The 26,425-nt window shown below is 40.0% G+C and overlaps 1 protein-coding gene across 1 annotated transcript in view; it reads left to right on the top strand.

Moving 5' to 3' along the window:
- Positions 1-26,425, top strand: part of PREX2 (phosphatidylinositol-3,4,5-trisphosphate dependent Rac exchange factor 2) — a 190,951-nt gene that overhangs the window by 150,004 nt on the left and 14,522 nt on the right. The window contains exons 35-37 of the mRNA XM_074146851.1: positions 1,360-1,474; positions 14,531-14,597; positions 16,665-16,855. Of these exons, the coding sequence (XP_074002952.1) occupies positions 1,360-1,474; positions 14,531-14,597; positions 16,665-16,855 (373 nt within the window). The remainder of the gene's footprint in view (positions 1-1,359; positions 1,475-14,530; positions 14,598-16,664; positions 16,856-26,425) is intronic.

The raw sequence follows: 26,425 nt of genomic DNA, 5'->3' as shown, positions 1-26,425 counted from the left end.
TCAACTCTGTCTGCACTAACGTGCTGTTATAAATGGAGTTCAGCAGATATTTTTGTTCCTGGCTTTCTGGTGTGAGCACCAAAGAAGTTAAGAAGCAAGTCTGACTGTTGAAATTTAATATTTTTCGCACAGGAGTAGAATTACAGACTCTGAAAGCGCAGAAGGGGAGTGCAATTTGCATGTTCTTTCACAATGAATGAATTATTTATTAACTGGTCATATTAAGCAGTACAGGCAGAATTAATATTCTGTGTGCAGCTGAAGCTATAAGACAGCAGCATGTTTCCATCAGAACTCTGCTTATTGCTTGCATTTTCTGATAGCGTGATGAATTCTTAAAATGTGTACGGACTATTAAAGTGGCAATATTCCTAATTGTAAAATCTTTAATACTTCTCCCCCATAAAACCTATGTTTTCCCTAAGAACCTATGTTTTATGTTCTAAAAAGGTTAGCTTCTTAATGTGAAGATCTTGATTTTTCCAGTCCAAATTTTCTTGAGAACCTTTCAAACACTTGACTTGCCTAAAGAAAAGGTTAAACTTCCCTGAGTATCTAAATGAAAGGGGCTGGGGGAGTGTTCTTTTTCTGAAAATTATTGCTAGGAAGAGCATCCCAAAATGGAATGGTACTGCCTTCATTTTTTCCTCCTTTTAATTTCTGTGTGAAGATTGTATGAGGAGGACGTATGATCCTTCCTTTAATGGAAGTCTTTGTTTAGTTCCTGAGTTCTTGGAGCATTCTTGCTTTGGTGAAGTCAATATGACAAAGGTGGACATAGTCAAGTATTTGACTTTTTAGAAACTCACCTGATACCTGAAAAGGAGCTTATAGGGCATTTTCAGAGATCCAGAGACTTTGGCTTTACTTGATGTAGAAGGTGGCATTCATGTTATCAGTGGGAACAACTAGAGGTTCAAGTGCTCCACGTCTCCCAAAATTGGGCTTTGCGAGAAGTTGTTAGGTCTCCCTCTGTAAAAGTAGCTGGTACGTTAATCCTTTCTTTCCCCTACCCCAACTCATTCTACTTTTTTTTTTCTCCAGCATATATCAGAACTAAAAACCACATTTACATTCACAGGGCAGGAGTACTTTAATTAGAGCAATGGAGCTCAAACTAGCGCTCCCCTTTATATTTTCCACAGGGCAAGAAATATAATTTTTCTTATAAATGAAATCTTAAAGAGAGATCTGTATGAATTTGATGACATATGGAAGCAGCTCAGCAATCCACAGTGGGGTGACAGCCTCAAGGTTAAAAAGTAATTCACTAGTGAGTGAACAAAGCTACAAAGAAGGTGAATACTAAATACTTAATAATGATTTTTCTCTTCTCCATTCTCCTTTCTCTTTTCACAGCATTGGAGAGCATGGAAGGATATTATTACAGAGACAGTGTTTCAGTAGAAGAATTTCAAGCTCAGATTAACGCCGCCTCACTAGAAAAAGTCAAGCAGTATAACCAGAAACTACGGTGGGTAATAAACCAACATTCCTGAGATTAGTTTACCAGGTTCTGCTTTTCAGCTCAGTTTCTATGACACATCTTTAAACTAAAGTGCCTTGTATGGAGGATGTTTTTTGGTGCATGATTGAATAAGATCCAAGATTTGCGGTTCTGACGTTTTTGACTTCTGCACTGTTAAGTTACTCTTTAAAAAAAATGTTTTCCCATGAAAGTTATAGCTGTAATTTCGTCCAGGTTGTTGTACTAATGCATAAAGAAAAGGAAATGTCTATTTGATCACAAGTGGAGTATCAGAATTGCTAAACTTCATTATCTGATTTTGCAGACCATATTTACCTAATTTCTTATGCAGCTCTGTATTTCAGTAAATATTTCATTAAGAAGTTGCACATAAAGACAAAATTTCTGGAATACAAAATAATCTATTAGTTATGAAGTGAAGTAGTGAAGATGTGTACATACACAACTCTTGCATCTCACTGCATCCATGAGAAACACCTGTTTGCACTTATTTACAACAGTTGAAGAAAAAGGGTGCGAAGGACTGCAGTAAAATCACATCTATTCACTTTTAAAATTCTTGAATCAGGTGGAAGTACTGTCATTTCACTAGAACTGTTGGGCAGCTTTTAAGAGCAGCAGAGAACAGGAGTTTAAAAAAGAGGTTAAGGACAGTGGAGAAGGGAAAGAGGATAAATGGGAGTCTCTTTTTCCAGTTCCTTTGCCTGTAGGCCCACTCCTGTCTTTGGAGGGTTTTCTTCATGAATCTTGCAAAACTATTCTCTACTGTGTTATCAAAGCAGTGGACTTTCTAGATTCTGTTTTAATCTAAGCAGTACTATAGCAAAAGTGATTTTAAAACAGTTGTATTCAGTGACTACTGTATATTTCATTTTTTGTGACATCTGTGTCAGTGCGTTTCTACATTAATAACAACTATAGTGTTTAGTCTGTTTTCCACCTTCTTGTATTAGTACTTCCTATTTGGGAAAAAAAGTTCCTCCCGAGTACTTATTTGGTAAGGCTTATGTTATAAATCACTTCTACAGAAATGTTTGGTCATGCCAGTGTTTGGCCTAGATCAAGTCAGCTAGTGTTGCAAAGAGATTTCTGTCAGTTGGCAAGGCAAGACTTTTTGTGCTGTTTTTTCTATGAATAGGCCCAATTTAGACCCCATGAAAATCCTTAAAAGAAATTCTTCCTGACTTTATGCTCTAGTGTTCCCTGACCTTACTTACCTCGTGTGTTAGGACCTCCATTCATGCTGTGGCTCTAATGAGGTACATTCCTCTTACGGTGGTGTGACTCACAGCTCTGATCACTTGCTAACCTCCAAGGCCTAGTTCTGCAAGAAGTTACTATCAAAAAGTTAGCATTCAACAAAAATTACCATGAGCAGTTCTGTCTAGTCACAAGAATGGGAAAATTTTGGATTTTTTTCCAGCCATCTAATGTTTGATGAGAACATTTGGTAATTGGTTTTGGTTTGTTTTGTTTTTTTTCCTGGTGAACTCTGTCCATTTCTTAAGTGAGGAACAAACAGCTTCAGGAATTCACTGACATAATGTGAAGACGAAAAACAGAAAAGCAGATGCTTCGTTCTTGTTCTCCCATTTGCTAGCCTGTGTAGGTGTTTGGCCAGGAGAATCTAATAAATTAACTACAACAGCAAAAGATATTAACATTTGGATAATTACTCTAAAGAAAAACAAAAAAGTGAAATTGAATACTCCCTGGAGACATACTCAAGTGCAATAATACCATCTTAAACTCTTCATGCGGAAGAAATCCTCTGTGCAGAACCACCTCATCAATAATAGAATAAGTCATCCAAGACGCAATCCGTAAACCATTCTTTCTCCATAGAAAAGGGATGCATTGCTTGCTAGTGAAATGACCATCTGATGACCATTTGATAACCATCTTATAACCATTTTATAGTCTCTCCATTGCTACAGCAGCGGGAAGCAAATGGGAGCAACAGCAAAGGAAAAAGTAGTAGGAGGAGAAGAGGATGGGGACTAGTGGGAACGAAACCCCTGGTTGGCAGTGACCCTGCAGCGGAGCCATCTGTTGATGAGAACTCTTGATGGAGGTTCAGCTCCCCTTATTCCTGATGCATTTAGAAAAGAATGCTCTAATAATGTGAAACAGATGAGACTACTTTGTTGTGTATGGTCCCACTTACAAACGGAGATGTTGGCCTAACTTGGGATGTACCCAAGCAGAACAGTAAAATTAAAAATGAGTAGTGCCTTTGCTCAGCTACTTCTTAATTTCTTGTGGTAAAGTCTTGTTAAAGTTTTCAGTACATAGAACATTCTTCAGTAATGTGGTTTCTTTTGGGTGACCTATCTGACAATGATATGTGCCTTAAAAGAATTAATTTACAAATTATTTATTTGAATTAATCAAAAGGTAAATTTTAAGAGGATTTCAGGAAGGATAACCTTGATCTGTCATATAAAGTCAAGAAGCTGAATCGTTGCTTTTACTGCAAAATTCATTCATAACTATGGAACTGTGACCAGCTTTTCCACAGTATCAGAAGTGCTATAATAAATCCAGGTGCAAAATTGTCCTCCTTGACACTGATTTGAGCATCATAAGAGCTTCTGTCTTTCATGGTTCTTGCTTTGGGGCTTTTGCAAATACTACCTCAACTATGAAATAGTAATGATAAGATTATCATTTTTATGAGAATGAATGAAAGACAGTTGAAAATTGGTTACAGAATTTCATGCTTATGTGGAATGGAGAGAACATCCCTCCATCTTCTGTAATAGACTTAACCCTTACTATTTGAATCTAATTAATAATATAAGGGAACTTTTATGCTAAGGCCAGCTAAACTGGAGGTTTCCTACAATTCCTGAGGCAACATCCTCTACCCCAGCAACATGTAGGAGGTCCTTTATCAGAATAAAGATGTTATTTAAAAAAAACCCAAACAACCTAGTTTATGAAATTTCTGAAACTGGTGGAAGATCTTCGGTACCAGGCCCATAATTACTCTTAATTGCACGGGATTTCTTTTTCACAGTCAGCCAGATTGCACTTATTTTTATAGTAGACCAATTCTATTTCTCTGACACTGATAAGGAAAAGAAAGTTATGCTTAAATTGTGTTTGCAAGTTGAGCTGGTGCTCAACTTTGTAGTAGTTGCCAGCAATGTAAATCTAACCTCATCAAAACGTTTGCTAATGAGAAACATGCGGTACAACCAAGTGAAAGTAATTAGGTCAGCAAAGATTTTAAAGATCTTAATTACTATGTGTTTGATAGCTCAGCAGTTGTCTTCTAATTCAAAAGAGGACCAGAAAGAACCTGTGTATCCGACCAGTACAGAGGCTGATGTTATGTGAGCCTGTTCTGTATTCTCCTGCCTGTTCCCACTTTTCCCCATCTTCCTCCTCTGGTATTCCTTGCTGTTCGAATAGGGTCTTTCTATCCTGACTCAGTCCTTTTGCTTTTACAGATACCAGAGACCATTTTGCTTCAACAGTGCAGGGGTGTTTGAATCCACAACTACTACAAATGCTGATAGGAATAATGAAAACTCATAAATGCACTGTATTTACTTGGACTGCTTGGTTGGTTTAAGTAAAATCTTCAGTCATGTAATTGTAAAAGCATGAGGGTAAACTTTAATTGTAATTTTTGAAGCGTTACTGCTTTTAGAATTATTTAGCTACAATACATTCTGTCTTTTGAATATGATTTTTTTATATTTCATAGAAACATAGAATGGTTTGGGTTGGAAGGAACCTTAAAGATCATCTGGTTCCAACCCCCTGCCATGGGCAGGGACACCTCCCACCAGACCAGGTTGCTCCAAGCCCCATCCAGCCTGGCCTTGAACCCCTCCAGGGATGGGGCAGCCACAGCTTCTCTGGGCAACCTGTTCCAGTGCCTCACTACCCTCACAGGAAAGAATTTCTTCCTAAATATCTCATCTAAATCTCCCCTCTTTCAGTTTAAAACTGTTCCCCCTTGTCCTGACGCGCGGAAACAAACCTTACAACTCTGTCTTCTGGAGGAAGGCTCGCAGTCTTCTTCACCGTGTACCTTTACCTTTGTCCTAGAATGCTGGGTTGGCTGGACCCCAAACCGCGAAACTGGTCCCGACCAGATGGACACTTTACCCAGACAGTTAGGTTCCTCCTTAGCATGCAGGCTGTTCCCGCTATCTTATACACAAGGCCATTTCTTTATCTTGGAATGCTGGGCTCCTGGGCTCCGAGCTCTGTTCTTTGCCAGGCTGTACTAAATCCACACTAACAACCTTTAACCATTCATTCTCTGAATCAGTCCTATGGCTCCACTCCCTGATCAAGAGTCCCACCCCATCTCTCCTGTAGCCCCCTTTAGGTACCCAGTTAGCTTCTTAGAAAAGTCCAGTCACATCTGCTCTTTAAGAGTTTTTTCCTGAACGTATCTATATGCACATGAGGGGGTTCCTCAAAGGCAGAGGATGCTCAGGGCATGGGTCATTCAGTAGGGTGCAGGGCTGTGGCTGTACCAAGTGCACTTCCAGCTCCTGGGTCTTGTTGCTGTGCATTGTTGGCTGCAGGAGCAAACTATGGTGGATTACAGGTGCCTAAAACTGCACATCAATATACTTATTTGGATTCCAAAACTGTCTATGCAGATAATTTTTAGCTGATGAGAAATTAGTGATATCACTGGCTTTTAGATTAGTAAGCATTTTTACGCCTCTTCAGCACCTGTGCTTGCATTTAGATATCTAAACACCTTTAAAATTCAGTTCCTGATGTTATGGTGGCTTGGATTGGGAATATTCAGAGGGAAATAAGCAAAATAGTAGATGAAGGTGAGGTTAGGAGAGCTCTACTTTCCCATAACTTTTCTTTTATCCCCAGCATGGCACTTTCTTGTGACAACCCGACTGTATAATACCCCAGTTCTTTGCTCCAAAGATAGGATCATGCTGTGGGAAAGACAGCTGAGGATTGGTATCCTTCCCGCCACTGGTGTGGGTGCTAATTACCACTGTGTAGTAATTAACTTGCCTGCGCATCAATAGACAAAGAAGGTCTGGAAAAAATGTTCCTTCCTTCCTGCCTACCATTCTGCGTGATTTGGAACTATTCTTTGAAGTCAGCTGTGTCCAAGGTTATTGGCAGCTACTTTCGTAGCCTGTTGTACAGCTGTAATAGAAGAAAAATTATGGCAAACAGTAAAGGGAAAAGGCCATTTTTTGTGGGTTTTTTTCCCAGTGTTGCTGCTTTCTTGGATATCATTTTAGGAGGTAAATGCAAGTCTGTTACGCTAAGGAAGCAATTATAATCAGTGAATCTAATGAGAAATGATTTAGCTAACTACCCTCATTACATTGAACATTTGATTACGCTGAATGTAGTATTTGTCACTTTAAAGTGTTTCATTTACAATGTAACTTCAAACAGTTTCTCTGTCTGAAGCCTCGTGTGTTTATTTTATGGTATAAGTAGCCCTCCACAGAATGACGCCAAATTTAATTTAATTCCTTATTCAGGGATGTTATAATCCACGAGGTTTTCTTGTTGTTGGGCTTTCTTGTTTCTTTTAATTTTTAAAAAGACAAGAAGAGGAAACTATCTCTGCCCCTAGAATTTATGCAAGCGTGGAACAAAATCTGTCTGAGGAATATAACATCTTTTTTATTTATACACGCACGTATACACGCACAGCAGCCTCTCAAGCTGCAGGCTTCTTGGCAGGCTGATGTTTTCCGTATCCTGTATAATTTAGTCAAAGCAGAAAATAGATGTGATGGCACTCATGGCTGCAGGCTGAACTAAAATTCTCTAATAGTTGCTTTGGTATAAATGAGATACAATGACATAAAGGGCGTGTCCACTTAGAGATAGTTAATTACTATGAAAGAAAGAGCTTGTCTGCCTCTGGAACAAACTGATGGGTCCTCAAGGCAGTACTTGCATTATCACAAAGACCAGGTCATCTATCAATTCCTGTAATAAATGCATTAAAACCTGCCTTAAAACTGGCAGATTCCTTCCCCGACTGTTTCCAGTGGAAAGCGTTTCCAAGCCAAATTTCTCATGTGGTTAAGAAGCTTATGCTGTTCGTCCTTGCGTCGCTGTCATCCTGTGATTTTAGTCTTGCTCTCCTTTCCCTCATGTCTGTCCGCTTCAGAGAGTGACATGTTAATGAGCGGCATTAACAGGTTTTGTCATTGCCATCAAATTCAGAAAAGAGTAACCCAAGGAGAATTGCAGGTTTCAGAGAGCGATTCTGGGAAAATATTTTCTTTTCAGTGCAGTGGGATATTTATAAAGCTGGTGAAAAACTTTTCTTATTTTCGATACTAGGTATTTGATACCTTGCTTTGTGTTTAAAAAGGCAACAGTAAAACTGGACTGCAATACTACGTACGCAAATTTATCATGTAGTTATGTGACTATAAAAATTTGAAATCTAATGCCTTTTAGATATTTAAGATTTGGTTCCAAATGAACTAGATAATTGTGGCTGAACTTTCTCTAAATGCAAAATCTTTATGAAGGAGAGACTGAAAATTAAGCATTCACTCTGAAGGACATAACAAGGAAATAATAACTAAATTTGTCTCCTGATGAACTTAATGAGAAGTGTTTTAGGTAGAACAGAAATTAAGATTCATTGCATCTAAGTGAAGCAAGACCAGAGAGAGAATAGAGAGATCCTGGACAAAGTAAATTAAATTTGTCTAGCTGGTCTACAAGATATTGCCAGCTGGCTTGAATTTAGCTTGGTTTTTTTTTTTTTTTTTCTTTTCCAGTGCTATGCTCTTTCTGTGAGCGTAAATTCATGGTTTCTTTAGACTTTTGATGAAGTGTGATCAGTCTTTATCATAGGTAGTGTTCTGAAATTGGAAATTATGTGTCTTGATAGATTATATACACTGAGTCTTTGCTCACTGGGGTGGACATCTGCTTCGTTCTGCTTTCTTTATCCTCTGCGAACGTGTATCAGCAGTGATCAGAGGCGGAGCCTCTATTTTCACTGCTGGTCGCTGATGGGAATCCAAGCCCACAGCTTGTCCAGCTTGCAGCTGTAGCAGAAACCCTGACCACCCAATGACTGTTTGGCATGTTTTCTTCTTTAACAGTGTATTCCATGTCTGGAATATCAGGACCCTAAAAGGAGACGTCTATCTACTGTCTGAAAGGCAAATGTGGAAGCAATTAGTTAGTACTAATGGGTTCAGTGTGGATTAGGCTGTTTGAATAATGATGGCAGAAGCAGGAAGGCAGCTGTAACTCGTCTGTGGCCCAAGACCTTCCCTTTCACATCACTAACATGATGGTTTCAAGTGATCTTGGAAGTAGGTAGAGATGCTGGAGACAGGATTCCTGGAAAAATAAGGGTTAAAATGTAGCATGTAAAAAGTGGGTAGTGTTACATAGAGCAAATCATGGGGTTTTTTTCCATTTTTACTCAGCCATGATTTTGTCTTTACATTTCTATGATCCCCTGCTTGTGTGTGTGTATAACACAAGAGTAGGGCTGTGATGTGCCTGCTGGGATAGTAGGGCTGTTCCTTGGCAAGCATCCTCCTCAGATACTCGTACTCATCCTAACACCAATTTCTCAGCGTGCCCTCTTCACACACTGGAGGGAGTTTAACTTGGTGGGAGACCAGCAATTTAGCCAGGTGCTGCAGGCTTGCAAGAAAATGAGGAGCGCTATGGAGAATCATCCCCTCTGTTCAAGAGTCCAGTTTTATAGGAATTTGGTTTTATGGGGGTTGAAAGTCTGTGCCCCAGCTATGCTCCCTCCCAATCTATTCCACTAAAGCAGAGAGTTGCCAAAAAAGCCCTTAAATTTCATTTCTTGCAATTTTCTCAACATCCCTCCGCACTTGTAGGTATTTCTGTGCATAACTGAATCTAATGATTCTCCTCTTTTCTCTGTCTCTGTATTTTCTGTCTCACCTTACAGTCACATCCTCCTCCCCACAGACTGCACTGTTTCCCACAGTTCTGTTTGTGTACTCCTACAGTAGAGACGGACAAAAGCTGGTTTGTCACTTTGTGCCCAGAGTAAGCCAGGAATCACAGAATCATAGAATCATTTAGGTTGGAAAAGACCCTTAACATCATCGAGTCCAACCGTTAACCTCACACTGCCAAGTCCACCACTAAACCACGTCCCTAAGTGCCACATCCACATGGCTTTTAAATACCTCCAGGGATGGTGGCTCAACCACTTCCCTAGGCAGCCCATTCCAATGCTTAATAACCCTTTCAGTTAAGAAACGTTTCCTAATATCCAATCTGAACCTCCCCTGGCGCAACTTGAGGCCGTTTCCTCTTGTCCCATCGCCTGTGACTTGGGAGAAGAGACTGACCCCCCCCGGCTACACCCTCCTTTCAGGGAGTTGTAGAGAGAGAGAAGGTCTCCCCTCAGCCTCCTTTTCTCCAGGCTGAACACCCCCAGCTCCCTCAGCCGCTCCTCACAAGACTTGCTCTCCAGACCCCTCACCAGCTCCATTGCCCTTCTCTGGACCTGCTCCAGCACCTCAATGTTCTTCTTGTCATGAGGGGCCCAAAACTGGACACAGCACTTGAGGTGGGGCCTCACCAGTGCCCAGTACAAAGGAAGGGCTTTACTGAAGTGCTTACATGTGAAATATGAATTACCCATGGTAAGTTTCAGAGCCACATGGTGGTAAAATTTTCTGTTCTGCCCTTCAGTTTGCACAATAGTTGTGAAAGGTCACAATATTACTATGTATACTCTTTGAGAATTTAAAATCCCGATACTGTCATGAAGGTTTTCTCTTGTTATAATCAAACCTTTCTCTAACTATTAATGACACTGTACATAGGATTGTACCACTGGCAAAGATGTTAGGACACATTTAAAATCACTAGGTCTTGGTGTGGGCCGAGAGGCTAATTGTTAATTTATCATTTATTGAGATTTACCATTTAGTGGAAAGAACATGTAAAATGCTTTGAGATTTGTTTGCTGTGATGGCAAATAGTTTCTGCAATGGATACTTTGTACTACAGAAACAACTGAATTTATATATATTATATATATAAATGCATTTCCAAATGTATGTGTATACAGATGTATATAATATGAATGCTGTATACATGCTCACCTATATAATTAACAACCAGATGGCAGAACACAGAATTGTTGTTAAAGAAATACAAAAGTATGTGCGCCTATATATGCAATTACACAGAGATATTATTTATGCATGCTATAAATACATGCTTTGCAGTGTGAGCTGAAGAAAAGAATTAGGGACACTAATTCCAACACATCCTGTTAGACGGGCTCTGCACCTCTTTACTGACGTACCCTTTGCCATATTGTTGACCATGATTATTTACATGGTCTTGAATATCTTGTGACCAAGGAATTGAAAAATCAAGTAGAATTAAAGTATGTTTCCATCCTTCTGTTGAAGGCAGCATGTATTTATTTGTATGTATGCCACAGTGATGAAGAAAATATGAAAGATTAAGTTATTGTCTGCTATAACAACAAAGCAAAACCATTCTAGAACAGAACCCCCAACTTGTATTTATTTAATGCCATAACCCAATTACTTGCCCTCTCCCTCTTCCCCACTCCAATCACTTCTTTACTGTCCTTGTATTTTGAAGAAAAGATGATCTATGTCTAGGGTAACCCTATGGGCTTCCTGGAACAACAAACTGAGAATAAGACTAGAAACTTGGCTTTGCTTGACATATTTTCATGTACAAAGTTGCTCAGGAATGCATGTCTCTACAGGTTGGAGTCTCCTTAGGGTTCAATTTTTCAGTATTTCAAATTTTCAGGATTTTACATGTCTGGATCAGTCTTGGAGGGTATCCTGTAAAATGCTTCACCAAGAAAACATCAATACTTTTTCATCTCCTTTGTACTCAGGTTCTGGGGAAACGTCTTGGGAAAACATTCATCTTGTGATAGGTTTTTCTTTTTGAACCCTAAGATGTTTGTTACCTGATTCCAGTGTAAGTTTTCCCTGAGATACTTGTTATTTGATGTTGTTGCATAGGGAATACCTTACAATAGTGGAACATGGCAATAATCCCCTGTAGTTTTAATGCCTATTGGGTTTTCTGCCTTTTTTTTTTTTTTTTTAAAGAATGGCTTTTTCTGCTACACTTTAGAGAAATTGGAAGGCCTTTAGAAGCAAAACCATCATCACATTTGCAGACAAAGAACTATGATTTCATTCTTGCTCATTTCAAATGGATTAGAAAATATTGTCCATATTGGGCACCGTGCCAAGATTGCCATTAACTTTTCCCATAAAATATGATTAAGGACCTTAACAAGCATTTAGTAATTAAGTGAAGTGCTTTGGAAATTTATGTGCTGTCCACAGTTTGTCATGTTCTGTAAAATACTGAAGACAGTTTTTATGAAAAGCAATAAAAATAAAGCACTTGAGAAACATCTGGGAGTGTTATCTGATTGGGGAGGAGGGGGGAATAGTTTCATTTGTAACAGGATATTTTGATGTTTAAAATTAATGTTGTGTATCGCTGATTTTTGTTTGTTCTTTAGGTTAATGAATAATTGACTGAATTAATGGAGTAATTCCTATAATTGTATATCCCATTCTCGTGGCCATGTCGCTTCATTTTGTACCCAGAGTTGATTATTCTCTATGTACTCCGTTAGCGTGTGTACTGGTCTATATTTGGTTTCTGGTTTCATTTAATGCAGCTGAATTTGCTGAAATAACAGTCCAGAGAGAATAGGAGTGATGAACAGGCTCTGAATGAGGCAGATTTTCCTGTGGCGTGGCAGGAAAAAAAACCAGTAAAGGCTTTCAGTCTGATGATGTGCAGTGGATGGCAGGGCGATGCTTTGTTTTTTAGCTTTGCTAACAAAGAAAAAGGTTGGTCTGTTGCTGCCGAGGTAGCTTTTATGTGCTGTGGCAACTCAAAGTGATTTATGAGTAATTTTCTCTGCAAAGCTCTTTTCCTTCCAATAGTCTCCAGCTTCCTTTGACTCAGAGTACATTCTGGATAGTGCAACAGGCTTAATGGAATAAGAGAACTTGATTAGCTTTGCTGGGCTTTCTGAGGGCATTAATTCAAGCCTGAAGTTTGGGAGAAGATGCTTTTCAAAGCTGCAAAGTTATGGGAAGCAAAATCTACTAGAATTAAAGGTGGCTGGATTTTATCAACTCAATTTTTCCAGATTATTGAAGAATAAGAGTCTATACAAATCCGCAGTCTGCACCCCTGGCCCTGCAAGCGTGTAACAACGTGAATAACTTCTCTCATGAATAAAACCATTAAAAAAGGGAGAGGGCAGTTTTTATCCGTGTATGTTATAGGAATCAGTGTTTTCCTGACTGGAGGATCCAGGTGATTCTGTCATTTTACAGTCAGGATACAAGGATGCATTCTTTTCAGTGGTTTGGCTTTTTTTTTCAGATTTTATTGCAACTGAAATGTGGTTACCACACTTCTCTGTAGTTCCACCCTGGGTCATGGCTCAGCTGCGACCTTCAGTCAGGTCTGCTCCTTGTGCACAGGCAGCAGAGCTGGATTGTAGTGATACCTTCAGGTTTCCTCTGGAGAATCGGGTTGTTTGGGGTGTTTTTTTCCTACACATTCTGTAGTTTGGTGGGTTTTTTCTTGGTTTGTTATATTTTAACCTTGGCCAGAATTGCTGCCGTGGTAGCTATTGCCTGGTTCTCCCTGGATGCCTCATCCAGGCAGGAAAGCCTACCAGGTGGTTCTGTTTCAGCCAGGTTTTAAGGAGCTTTTCAACTGGCAGAATGAGTTTTGTGATCAGAGAATCACAGAATGGTTTAGGTTGGAAGGGACCATTAAAATTATCTGATCCAACCCCCCTGCCATGGGCAGGGAAAATAATTTTTTTTTTTTTTTTCTTCTTAAGCAATGTTGCAGAGGCAGAGAAACTAATCTTACCGCAGAGATATGTAAGATATTTCCTCTGCTTATGAGATGTTTAATCACAGCTCATCTGTCGTAAGCAATTAATTTGCTTATGAGGTAGAAAGAAAAAAAAAATAATCCCTTTAGGATTGCAGAGTTGAAGGAGAAGGAGAAGAGCTCTGTGCTCCCCGTGTGCTCTTTGCTAAAGCTCTTCCTCTCTGCTGTTGAATAAGAGAAATTTTCCTGGGGTTAAGAGAGAAGGGATAGCACGGAAGCCCTCCTTTGTGCCACACAGAAATTAGCCAAGCTTTGTCTTTTAAAACTATGCGGGTTGCATTTGTTCTGTCCTATAGAAACTTTTTCTAGTACTGTTCATTGATAATTGGAAGGTTATAGAAGGAGCTGGGGGAGTGTGGGTTGATGAGCTTTAGCACACAATAGATAAATCGGATACAGTATGTCTGCTTTCTCTGTCACATTTGTGTTCTGCAGGCAAGTGACAGTTTACTGTGGCTTTTTCAAAGAAGTGTGGACAAAGAAATTGTAAAGAAGGGCAGTTTGGTTTGTATTGGCACATGCATGCATGAGCACACACATTGCAAATGCCATTTGTCTTGTATGATGTGTGTTTGCCCCTTGGAGGGTTTTTGCTTGTTTGTTTCTTTGTATATTGTGAGCTTGTGTGCGTTTCCTCTGTTTGTTCTGTGTTTGGGATTCTGGTTTTAGATTATTGCAGCTATATATTTATATTATATACAGCTAATATAAAAAAGCTTGTAGTGCATGAGGCTCAGGTGCTGTTGATAGGCCAAAGTCACTATTAAAATCTATTAAGTTGCCACAAACCTCTTTCATGGATAGCTTTGGTGAAAATCACTTTCAGATCCAGTTTTAAAGCTAACTAGACATTAAAATTTTGCACTGTACTGTCAAAGGGCAGAGGGACAGTTTTTGTCTCCAGAACAAAAGATGTTCCTTATTACTTTCAAAGAAAGAGTGATAGTGCCTATTTACCCATGTGTTGTTCCTTGATCCTCTCTTAGCATGAAATTAGGAAAAAAAATAATTCCAACTTTAGGGTGGTGTCTAAGAATAGTCACTTACATACATTTTGTTCAGGAGTTTAAACAATTAACAATTTTTGCCTTATTCTGTTTATTCTTTCAGGGCATTCTACCTGGACAAATCAAACTTGCCTCCAAATTCAACATCTAAAGCGGCTTATATAGATAAGGTAAATAAAAATGTTAAATACCTAATTAAACTTTGCATGTTACACATTGTGTTATTGTAATCCTTTCCTGAGCCTTTCTTAATTCCATCGGAAAAAATGAATTATTTAAAGCTGGGGTGGGGGGTAGGGAAAGGAGGAGCTCTCTTGCAGCTTTTTGTCTCACCTGTGTTTTAGGGTATGTGGTGCCATCTGGTTCTGTATCAAAAGCTGTGGCTGGAGGGGGCATCAGTGTATCTGTGAAGGGGAACCACAGCTTTCCGTTTTTCCTGTGCTTTCAGAGCAAAGCAATTGCTCCGGGAGGATGTCGGGGTGGAAGGGTAGGGTGTGGAGAGAGCAAGTGCAGGCAGAAATTCTTTGTTCTGAAAACTGGAAGCGCTGTTCCAAATTAAATACTCCTTCAGCATCCTGCTCAGAAGGCTGTCTTCTGAACCTGCTCATTTAGGCTTTCCTCAAATGCCTTCATCTGTCTTTAAGCCTCTGTGACTGCAAGATCCCAGGGGCTATGAAAATTCATTTAATGCTCTCTCTCCCATTGTTGAAGAGTTAATGCCCATATTGCAACCCAGTAGGGGGAAAAAGAAGTTCCTAATGTCTTGCCTACACTGACTTCAGAAATGATGGAGCTACTGGGGCTTAAGAAAGGCAGTGATCACCAGCTGAGCCCTGTGACAGACTAAAATTTTAATGTCGGCATCATCCAGCATGGGTGTTAACAGACTTGATAGTTCCTCTTTCTTGGATGCATGCTGGACTGCATGGGAGGGAGGAGGACACGTGCCTGTGCCTCTCCTTCCCTGCTGAGTCAGCAGCCTAACCTCCTGAGCAGTCACAGGTGCAGCAGGGGACATTTAGCTACAGGAGATGTGCTTGTTACCCTAAACCTGGTCCCTGTCTACTTCAGCGAAAAGTTCAAGGGGAAGATGAAAGCACCTCCTAATCCAGATGTCACCAAGGGATGCTAGAGTCAAACTAATGCATTTATTTTGCAATTGGAGGAAGCTAAGAGTGCGTGGTCTGTTTGACTGTGCCTTTTGCTCTGTTCTTCATAGCTCTACATTAGTAAATGGTACCAGCTAGAATCAATTCAAATGGATGCAAGTTAAACCAATGGGACCTAAACAAAGTTAAATCTGTTTGTGCCCAGGTTTAAATATGCTGGGTGTTATAATTGATTTACTTGACTTCTGTGATTTCCAGTGAAGTAACCTTGATATAGGAGCAAGTGAGGCTGCCATTTCACTAATTACCCTTTAGGGATTTAATCTGTCTTTCAAAAGATTCATTCTTTGAGTAGCAAAAGATTCGCTGGACCCTTTAAATGTCTTTGGAATAAAGAGAGTAGGGAATTTGGAATTATGAGGCATGCAAAACTATTTTTTTGAGCGTCTCCTTTACACAAAGCACCATGAGATGATGTTTTTCGTTGCTAGACCACTCTTGAAGGTTCCTCTTGTGAGAGCAGCCTTCAGCTTGAAGCTGCCTTCTTTACTGGGTGGATCATTTATTTTCTGTACAGTAATGCTGAGATTGTTTTAAGTCCCACTACAAAATTTAACTGTTCTTGCTTTGTAGTATGTTTTTGTCACTTCTGTTGACTTTTATTTTTCCATGTTGCTAGTTAAGATTAGGAACTAGACACTTGCATAAATGACAGCGTTGTCTTAATTGTAAGCTGATTTTCTCAGCAAGTCAATTAACCAGTCTTGGCATCCCTCTTCTATATGGGTACAGTTGTAGGTTGCCTCTTCACGGCTGCCCTTCTCTGCCAGTACCATTAATGGGAATGGCACTGATGGGTATGTTCAGTCTATTGAAATGAAAAGCGCTTCTGTAGGCAGGACTGGGAATGAAACCATCAGCGATGGTAAGAATTTAAAAGTTTGAAAAAGTTGCCATAGGTCATGTAACCAGAAGACTGTGTGCTCTGTATTTATGATGTGGAATTTGGCTTTGGCTTTTTCTGCTGTTCCATCTGTATCTGTGATGACCTGCTCTAAAAGAGCATTTCATGTGCTCTCAGTAGCAAATATTTAAATATATCTCTGTCTCTCTCATCCTCTCTTGCAGCTGATGAGACCTCTCAATTGCTTGGACGAACTTTACCGACTGATAGGGTCCTTCATCCGGTCCAAGCGCACGGCTGCCTGCGCCTACACTGCCTGCAGCGCCTCCGGAGTCGGGCTCCTTTCAGTCTCTTCCGAGCTCTGCAGCAGGCTCGGGGCTTGTCACATCATTATGTGCAACAGCGGAGTTCACCGGTATGACAATTTCTTCTCCTCCCTTTGTTTCAGTCAGTCCATTCGTCATTGCAAGGTTGGAGACGGCCGCTTTTTATTGACAGAGAGGTCTTACACTAAATATCTAATGTTTTGGACTAAATATATAAATATCTACCACACTTGAAAAGTTTGTGGTGAAATTCTGAAATTGTATTTTTGCAGCGACCAACAGAAACGAGCGGCGTGATTTTGGTTTGTGCACTTGTGATGGATTGTGCCTCGTTCAAATCAGAGAAAGGCAGAAATCCTAATTGCTAAAGCAGAAAAGGGAAGGTTTCCTAGGTGAACAACACATGCTATATGAAACTCTTAGTACAGGCAAGAAATGCTGAAATTTGTATTTGCTTTGTAAGCTAGAGGGAACCGTAGTAGAGTCTGTTTCAAGGCAAAAAACAGAAGAGAGATGCATTTCTGCAGGTGTGCCTTACGATAGCTAGAGTTCAGCCTGTAGCACAGTTGGTGTCATTAATACAATATCAAAAAATGAACTGAGCTACAATCAACTGATCTTTGTCATCAACGCTAAGAAATTTTAATAGACATATGTATATATGGCAATAGCGTCATTATAGAGCTCTCTAGTACTTAATGATATTCATCAAAGGCAGAAATATGTTTATGTTCCAGCTGGCCAGATTACCAATTTTTTGTACACTATACCAAAAAAGCAAAGACTACAACTGGAGAGAGGGAAAAAAACCTCAACAAGCAAAAAAACAAACGGCCAAGAATCTGATGCTAAATATCTGCCCTTTTTATAAGAATTCCAAACTGTAGATTACAGGGAGCAATGTTAAAAAAATATGTTCCTTAGTTTCTGATCTATGAAAATGCTTATTTTAGCAGCTTAGTTACCAGTACATTGTGTTAGAACGAGTATTACTTTCTCCTCGTTTTAAATAATGTCCTTTCTTTAAAAGAGCTTTGAGGAGGAAAAAAAAAAAAAAAAAAAGGCCTCATAACCTGCATTGCAGCTGCTGGGCATAAACCCAGGAAAAACTCCATGTAGAGCCAACATAATTAAGTTATATAAAAACAGTGCTTGCCATTTCTTTTAACACAGTTTGCAACAGACTATTTGTATTACTCTCTATCACTGATACAAGTGTATATTCGCCCAGAGAAGCTGTGGCTGCCCCATCCCTGGAGGGGTTCAAGGCCAGGCTGGATGGGGCTTTGAGCAACCTGGTCTGGTGGGAGGTGTCCCTGCCCATGGCAGGGGGTTGGAACCAGATGATCTTTAAGGTCCCTTCCAACCCAAACCATTCTATGATTCTATATAGCATGCAGTGTACTGGACTTGATTTTAGGCAATAACAGAAAAAGGCTGTATTATTTTAGACTAGTCACAACATCAGATGAAGATGGAAATACAATGTAGCATGGACTGACATGGAGTTGTCATTTCAGAAGCCCATGAAGCTGAATTTCACTGAATTTCACTGAATTTTTAGAGTTGGAAGGGACCATAAGGATCATCTAGTCCAACTCCCCTGCTGAAGCAGGATTGCCCAGAGCATGTCAGAGCATGTTACTCAGGGCTGCATCCAGGCGGGTCTTGAAAATCTCCAGAGAAGGGGACTCCACACCCTCCCTGGGCAGCCTGTTCCAGGGCTCTGCCACCCTCACCCTAAAGAAGTTTTTTCTCATATTTGAGTGGAACCTCCTATGTTCCAACTTGTGCCCATTGCCCCTCGTCCTCTCACTGGCACTGTACAGGTTTTCTCTGGCTCTTTATCTTGGTTTCAGTTTTGTGTCTTATGTACTCAGAAGAGGCTTTGGGCTTAATTCTGCCATTTTTTTCTAAAGCCGAAAAAGGCTACCTCTGGATTTCATTGTGATTGTTTGCAGATGACACCAAACTAGGTGGGAGTGTTGATCTGCTTGAGGGTCGGAAGGCTCTACAGAGGGACCTGGACAGGTTGGATCAATGGGCCAAGGCCAATGGGATGAGGTTTAATAAGGCCAATTGCCGGTTCCTGCATTTTGGTCACAACAACCCCAGGCAACGCTACAGGCTTGGGGAAAAGTGGCTGGAAAGCTGCCCAGCAGAAAAGGACCTGGGGGTGTTGGTCGACTGTCAGCTGAACATGAGCCAGCAGTGTGCCCAAGTGGCCAAGAAGGCCAACGGCATCCTGGCCTGTATCAGGAACAGCGTGGCCAGCAGGAGTAGGGCAGTGATGGTGCCTCTGTACTGGGCACTGGTGAGGCCTCCCCTCGAGTGCTGTGTTCAGTTCTGGGCCCCTCACTACAGGAAGGACATGGAGCTGCTGGAGCGTGTCCAGAGGAGAGCCACCAAGCTGGTGAGGGGTCTAGAGAACAAGTCCTATGAGGAGAGGCTGAGGGAACTGGGCATGTTTAGTTTGGAGAAGAGGAGGCTGAGGGGAGACCTCATTGCCCTCTACAGCTACAAAAGGAGGTTGTAGAGAGGTGGGTGTTGGCCTCTTCTCCCAAGGGAATAATGACAGGAGCAGAGGAAATGGTCTGAAGTTGGGGCAGGGGAGGTTTAGATTAGATATCAGGAAGAATTACTTTACTGAGAGAGTGGTCAGGCACTGGCACAGCCTGCCCAGGGAGGTGGTGGAGTCGCCATCCCTGGAGGTATTTAAGGAACGTGTAGACATGGCACTTCAGGGCACGCTCTAGTGCCCGAGACTGTTGGTTTGTGTCTGTTTGTGGGTGGGTGTGGGGTGTGGTTGTGGGTGTTTGTTTTGATTTTGGTGTTTGGTGTTCTGGGATTTTTTTTTGTTGTTGTTTTTTGTTTTGTTTTGGGGTTTTTTGTTTGTTTTGGTTTTTTTCTTTTTTGGGTTTTTTTTTTTTTGTGTTGTTTTTTTTTTTTTTGGTGGTGTGTTTTTTTGTGGGTTTTTTTTTTTGTTTGTTTTTTGTTGGTTGGACTCGATGATCTCAAAGGTCCCATCCAACCAAAAATATTCTGTGATTCTGTGATTTCATGGATCAAGTTCTGAATTTGCCAGTATATTTATGCTGAAAATTCTTACAGTTTAAGAATAAAGTCAGAGCAACTTTAATAGCCCCAATAAACAATTACCCCACAGTGTGTGGGTTACAAGTTTTTCAGAATAATTTGGTGAAAATAAATTATTCATCAAATTTCTGTTCAAAACTAGGGTTAAGTCAGAGGTATAAACTATTAAATGTCCATTTAAGTATATTTTAAAACCTCAAAATATTAGAAAGCTGATATATTGGATTTCAAGGCTATATTATGAGCAACAGGAATGGGGTTTAAATGTGTTCTGTGTGAGTTTCCATCTAGATGTTAGAGGATTCGAGACCACTTACTTATATATAGTAAAGGTGCAAAACACTTTCCTCTAAAGCGTGACTAGTTCTGCTTTATAGTGAGTGCTTTTGAGCTTTTTTGTACAAGGCACGGTTACGTCACTTGGGCATTAGCGCTGCCTTCGTGGCTGCCATCTGTTCAGAGAAAGAAACATCAGCTCTTGGCATTATCAGAGAGGTTTTAAGATAGGGCCTGCAGGAAAAAGGAATGCATTGCTTGAGATTTTATAGGTACTCAAAGAGTTTTTGCCCTGAATTTCTAAAAGTTCAGCAGAAACCTCGTGTATTTAGAGAGTAGGAGGGATTCATGTGGTATTGGGTTTTTTTTTGAAGTGGTGAAACTTGAGGAAGTTTTTTTTAACAGCGTACAAACTGGATGGATGAAGGAGTTTTTCCTTAGAATTCAGTTGTATAAAGTCACTGCGTGTGCTTTCTCTTTCTGACCTCCCTGGGCCACGTCTCTACAGTCCAGCACTAAGTAGGCGTTGCTTTTTGGCATTCTGAAATTGCCTTTGTCCAGCTAGAAAGCTTCTTTTGTTGCCGGCTGGTAGGCTTGCTGGGTGAACTTTATTCCCCGGCATTTCTACTGCTAAATTCTGCTGTTTTTGTGAACCTGCTCCCCTTGCTGCTCTGTAGAGTGAAACTGTCTTGTGACACCATGAAATCCCATGAGGAGAAGAGGGAAGAATAAGATGCTGAATGTGATCAAGGGAGGAGGGGGAATGGTTTTAAACTGAAAGAAGGGAGATTTAGATTAGATTTTAGGAAGAAATTCTTTGCTGTGAGGGTGGTGAGACACTGGAACAGGTTGCCCAGAGAAGCTGTGGCTGCCCCATCCCTGGAGATGTTCAAGGCCAGGCTGGATGGGGCTTTGAGCAATGTGGTCTGGTGGGAGGTGTCCCTGCCCATGGCAGGGGATTGGAACTGCATGATCTTTAAGGTCCCTTCCAACCCAAACCATTCCATGGGATTCTATGACGTCCTGTAGACATAGATGATTTTTCTTGTTGACTGCAATCTGGAAGGCTTAATTCTTCTGTTTGTTGGAATATTATTTAGTCAGGGCAGATGATCTGGCAAAACAATGCTCTTTAAGTTGTAAATTACTTCTTTAGAGTTCAAGCTACTGATTTTCTGTAAGAGAGGATATTTCTCTCTGGTTGTATTCAGCAGTTTTGTCTGGCCTTCTCTCTTCTTAGAAACTAAATGCTGTGAAGTGCTTGATTGCCATCAGTTGCAGAAACTCACGTTTTTTAGCCTCAGACCAAGGACTCACAACTGTTTTTTAACACTATCCTTTGGATATTAAATGAGTTGAAAACTGGGATTGTCTACAGATGGTACTAGACGAGCAGATGGAGGAAAAATATGAATTGCCCTTGCAGGTTAAACTTTGAAAGTATATTCTTCACTTATTAGCCTTGTCAGCTTAAAAATGAAGAACAGTCAACTCAGAGCAAGGTTCCTGTATGCTTTTTTTTAAAAAAAAAAAAAAACCTCATTTTAGCCTAATTTCTGTGGTTGGTCTCTAATGGGAGAGAATTTCTGAGGGTCTGTGTAACAGTACTGGGTGCTCTGCTGGTCAGCATCTTTCTCTGGTTCATAGGGGGTGGGAACTGAGCAAGCCATTAATCTGTCAGAATTTAGGTATATTTAATAGACTTTAAACAAAATATATATATGAACCTTCCCTCGCTCAATTTATCTGTCTTAATGAACTGACTGGAGAGCCCTTTCTGTGTTTTTCTCGAGTGTCATGGGTTGACAGGGGGCGGGGGGGTGTCTGCCAGCTCTCCTCCTAAGCAGAAGCAAATACCAAATATCTTGGGAGGGAGGTGCTGGGTGAGAGTCCAGTGCAGAAAGAGGCCAAGAACTATGAAACAGCAGCTTTGTCTGCTTTGACAGTGATTGCTGATCTCTGGATCAGCAGTGTCTTGGTTTCTGACTTCTCTGTGATCCATATTAAATTGCTTTTTATACTGCACTAGGCTAAAACAGCTTGACAGGGTTCATATTCTCATCCCTATATCCAAGATAATGCTGGGGATTTTGAATTGCGGGTGATTGCTTTGCTTTGATTTTTATTATGACAATATGTTTACCAATTTACATTAGAGCCTGAAATCCTATATCTATTTCAAACAGCAGTTCTTTTCAAATATATTTCGATCACCAGAAAAACAAGGACAGGGAAAAATAAGTCCCTTTACCCTTCACTGTCCTAAGTGACATGTGAATACTACAAAGTCTCCTTGGATTATCATAAGCGAACATGCCTTGTTGATCAACATCAGGAACAGAGTTCTAAATTAGTCCAAGAAATCAATAGTTTGCATTTCCATTTTCCCTTTTTTTATCATCCATAATTACATTTCTGCCTGCCAGTCAGCTGTCACCCTGTAAACAATGCTCTGCTTTCTTTACTGGTATTCATTCCGTTTGAAGTTGCAATCACTCCGTACAAACATAGGTGATGAAAGGCACTTTTAAATTTTATGGAATCATGATGCCGGCTCCTGCTTGAGGGAGAAGAACGAGACTGCACTGCACAGACATGTCCTAGCCTCTTTCCGTGCCAAAACAAAATTAGGTGCAGCAGCTGCAGAAGTCTATTCAGGGACCATAGGCCTTCCAGGCTCAAAGGAATCATTTAAAGCATCCAAATGAAACAAATCCCAAGTTTATTTAAAATTTTGCATTTCCTGGAGGATTGAGAGGAAAGAAGTCTTTCATAATCTCGATGAACCCCAGAAAAATCAATCTCATATTTTCTTTTCTGAATTTTTAATTTCCCCTCCAGAAAGTCTCTCCCTAGTGTTCCCATCCTTCAAGCAGTGGGGTTCTGGCTGGCAGGCGCTGGGCTGAATGATGAGGCAGGTTTTGCCAAGGGTTGACGGTGCTGTCTCCTGGAGCTGGCACAGCTCCTGCCGTCCAGCTGAACCTGCTCCATCTCCCGCACAGCAAAGCAGAGTGACACCATAAGCTGCCCATCACGGCCAGCTGCCTTTCAGTGAATCAAATGAAGCAAGGTGAAAAATAGGTACTCTGAATTTATATTTTAGGCCTTCTGTGGTAAGAATGTGTCCTTTTAGATTATTTTAGAAATTTTCTGTAGGAATTTAGTTCTCAGCTCAGTCACTGTGTGCTACCAAAAAGTCTCCTTGAAGTTTTGCAGCTGTACTCCAGCTATTACCTTCAGAAGGAGGTGGCTTTCTGGGATTGACGGGGCTGCTTTGAGGAGTCAACTCAGCTCAGGCTGAAAAAACGAATCCTTGCTCCTCTCCACCTTCTGGTCTAAGCCCTGCTTTTAGTCCTGCTACCTTCCTGTTTAGTCAAGAGTCCCTTCTTTTTTTTTAAATGGCAGGTTGGCTTTGTCTGTCTACAGTTAGTGTATTTTTGTGATACCTTACCTGCTGAGGCATAAACAAACTTCAGTTTTTGTAAAATAATTTAGGATAGTAGAGTATTTCATTCTGTGCTGGTTAACTAATTGAAAGCAGTTATGTATTTGTTAAATATGCAGATATTTGTCTCAAAATGATCCTTGGATGAGTTTAAGAGTCGCTTAGAGGTGGTGTTGGGGGATATGGTGTAGGGAAGAACTTTGTAGAGTAGGGTAGATGGTTGGACTCGATGATCCCAAGGGTCTTTTCCAACCTAGACGATTCTATGATTCTAAACAAGACCTTTAGCACAAATAGGTGGTTTCTACAGCGATGATTATTTTGCTTTGTTCTATATTTGTCTTTCATGGGCAACCTGGTACGTTTTTGCTTCGTTCCTCTCTAATATGTATGTGAAGACTAAAATCTCAGAGTTCTCCTCCGTGTTTTAAATTCTGAGACACCATTTTGTTTAAAATGCCATCTGAAAATGCAGAGAAGTGCATAAAGTGCGCTGAGACAAATAAGATGGATCTAACTTGTTACTGGTATGGATTTCAAGGTGTTCTTTTTTCTCTATTTGGATTCCTTTTAACATAATGGACCAGGATAGACATTTAGTAGCAGGATTGACACAAAACTCAATCACCTTGCTCTGTAGAATGATCCTGTCACGCTTCAGTTCCTGCAGCATTACCTTATCTGCAGTCCAGATCTTTGGGAAAATCTGTTTCTTCCTTACAAAAACTGCTACATTACAAAAAAAAAAAAAAAAAAAAAAAGATCCTCTCGAACAATCTAACATTAAAAACTTATCCAAATCTTATTTCAGTTCTGAAGTGGAATAGAGTTAAGTGAATAACCTGAATATTAGAAGACAAGAAGAAGTAAATTGCAATTTTCCAGCAGATTTACTTGCTTGCTTACATGGGAAGAAGCATTTAATGTGAAAGACTCTGCGCAGAACAAGAGAGAATGGCCGAAACTGGGCTTTCGGTTGACTTCAGATTTTTTTTGTTTGTTTGTTTTTGCAAGTATGACTGAAAACGAGCAAACAAAAGGCATGGGATACTTTGAATCTTTTGAAAATGCTGCTCTTTCATCAAACAGAGAATATTTAATGGCGGAAGTGCCTCCTTGCAAAATTTCCAGCTGATTAAAGGTGGCGAGATCTTACAGGAAGAGTGTGTCTGAAAAGATGCTCTGTGCAGTTTTTTAAAACTAACAGATGAACAGTGAAAAGAAGTGCTGGTTTTGTTGAGTTTTTTCCATATTCTTTGAAAAGCTGTTTTAAAAAAGGTAGAACAGTCATGTTTAATTTCTAGAAATAAATTGGATGATAGTAATCTTCCAAATAAACTGCAGAAAAAAGTCATCATTTCATGCTTCAGGATTGAAAACTACTAATGTCGCTTCTAATAAACATGATTAAACTCTATTTTTAAACTACAAAAGAAGTCATTAATCAAATTTAGGTCTGAAATAGGGCAAAGGAATACTTACCTCCCAAGAGTGATTCTCTGGTTTGGTAAGTTCATGCCCTCTACTTCGCAAGTCAAGACTTTGTTGGTAGCTTGTGTTTGAAAATACCTGGTAGAGCTGGGTTTGAATATCCTGTGCTGGGATGGTGGCTTCATGCCTGATACAGGAGTTGGGATGTAATTATTTTGAAGTTTGTGCAGCTACGTAATGACAGTGGTGCCTCTTGTGAGGAAAATCTGTGCTTCCTGGCACTTAATGGATAAATGACAGAAGTCCCCTTAACCATGGACTGTTGATTTCTATGTGGTGTTGTAATATCTTCCACAGATATTCACTTCTTGAAGCATTGTTTATGATTACTGAACCATCAGACATATATTTCATGTGCAGAGTAATGGCTTGCTATACATTGGCAAAAGCAGCAGAAGTTTTGGACTAACCTTCAGTGGGTGGGTTCAGTCCAAGGCTGATTTTAAGTTGTGGTCTTTCCACACTGGGAACATCTCAGCTTCACAAAGGTTCGTAAAGGGTCCTGAACTCCAGTAGAGTTTTATTGTAATTGTAAAATACAATATTGTAGTTTAATGTACAAACTTCATGCTCATTTTCTCTCTAATACATATTGGCTGCCCCAGCTTCCCCCTGCGCGTGAGATGAAATTCTGTTCAGCAAAGTTTCAGTATATGGGCACAGAGAAACAGCTTAGAAATTGTGGGAGACTCAGACCTGTCTACACTTTTTATGCTCATTCCTTATAGTCCTGAAGAAGATTTTCCCTCCTTTTTAGGTTTATCATAGTCTATTTTCATCTTTGGGTTTCTCATAGCAATCAATATGTATTGCCCAGCAATCACTAGTAATTATAGAAAAATAACCCCCAAATGTTTTACCCTAAAGTGACTTAATTAACACTAAAGTTTTTAATTGCTGCATACACTGACATAAAAAATAGCTGCTCTATAAGCATTAATTTAAATGGCAGCAGAAACAAATGAATACTTAATAGTGTAATTGGTTTAAAAGGTGGTCAAACGTAGGTGTGATTAGCTTATGATGTATGGAAAGAAAAGTAATTAAAATAATAACAATGGCATTAAATGATGTGTTAAGTAGACGCTTTAGCTTTTAATTAGACTAAGCATACATGCACCCTTCTCATCTCATATTTTTTTCCTATTCACATAGCCAGAACATAACTCATTTTGACATCTCTGACTGTGGTAACTACTAAAGCAATTTGTTTCACCTCATCTTTTCTATTCAGGGCATTTTTCTAAGGGATGTTTTGCTACATCTTTGGATGTAGGATAGCTGGAATCCTAATTGAAACCTAAGAATGAACTGAATGGTTTAGATTCTTTTTCCTCTGGTAACATAGATA

This window comes from Numenius arquata, chromosome 4 (genome assembly GCF_964106895.1).
Source record: "Numenius arquata chromosome 4, bNumArq3.hap1.1, whole genome shotgun sequence".
NCBI lineage: Eukaryota > Metazoa > Chordata > Aves > Charadriiformes > Scolopacidae > Numenius > Numenius arquata.
This window is presented reverse-complemented; position numbering and strand designations above follow the sequence as displayed.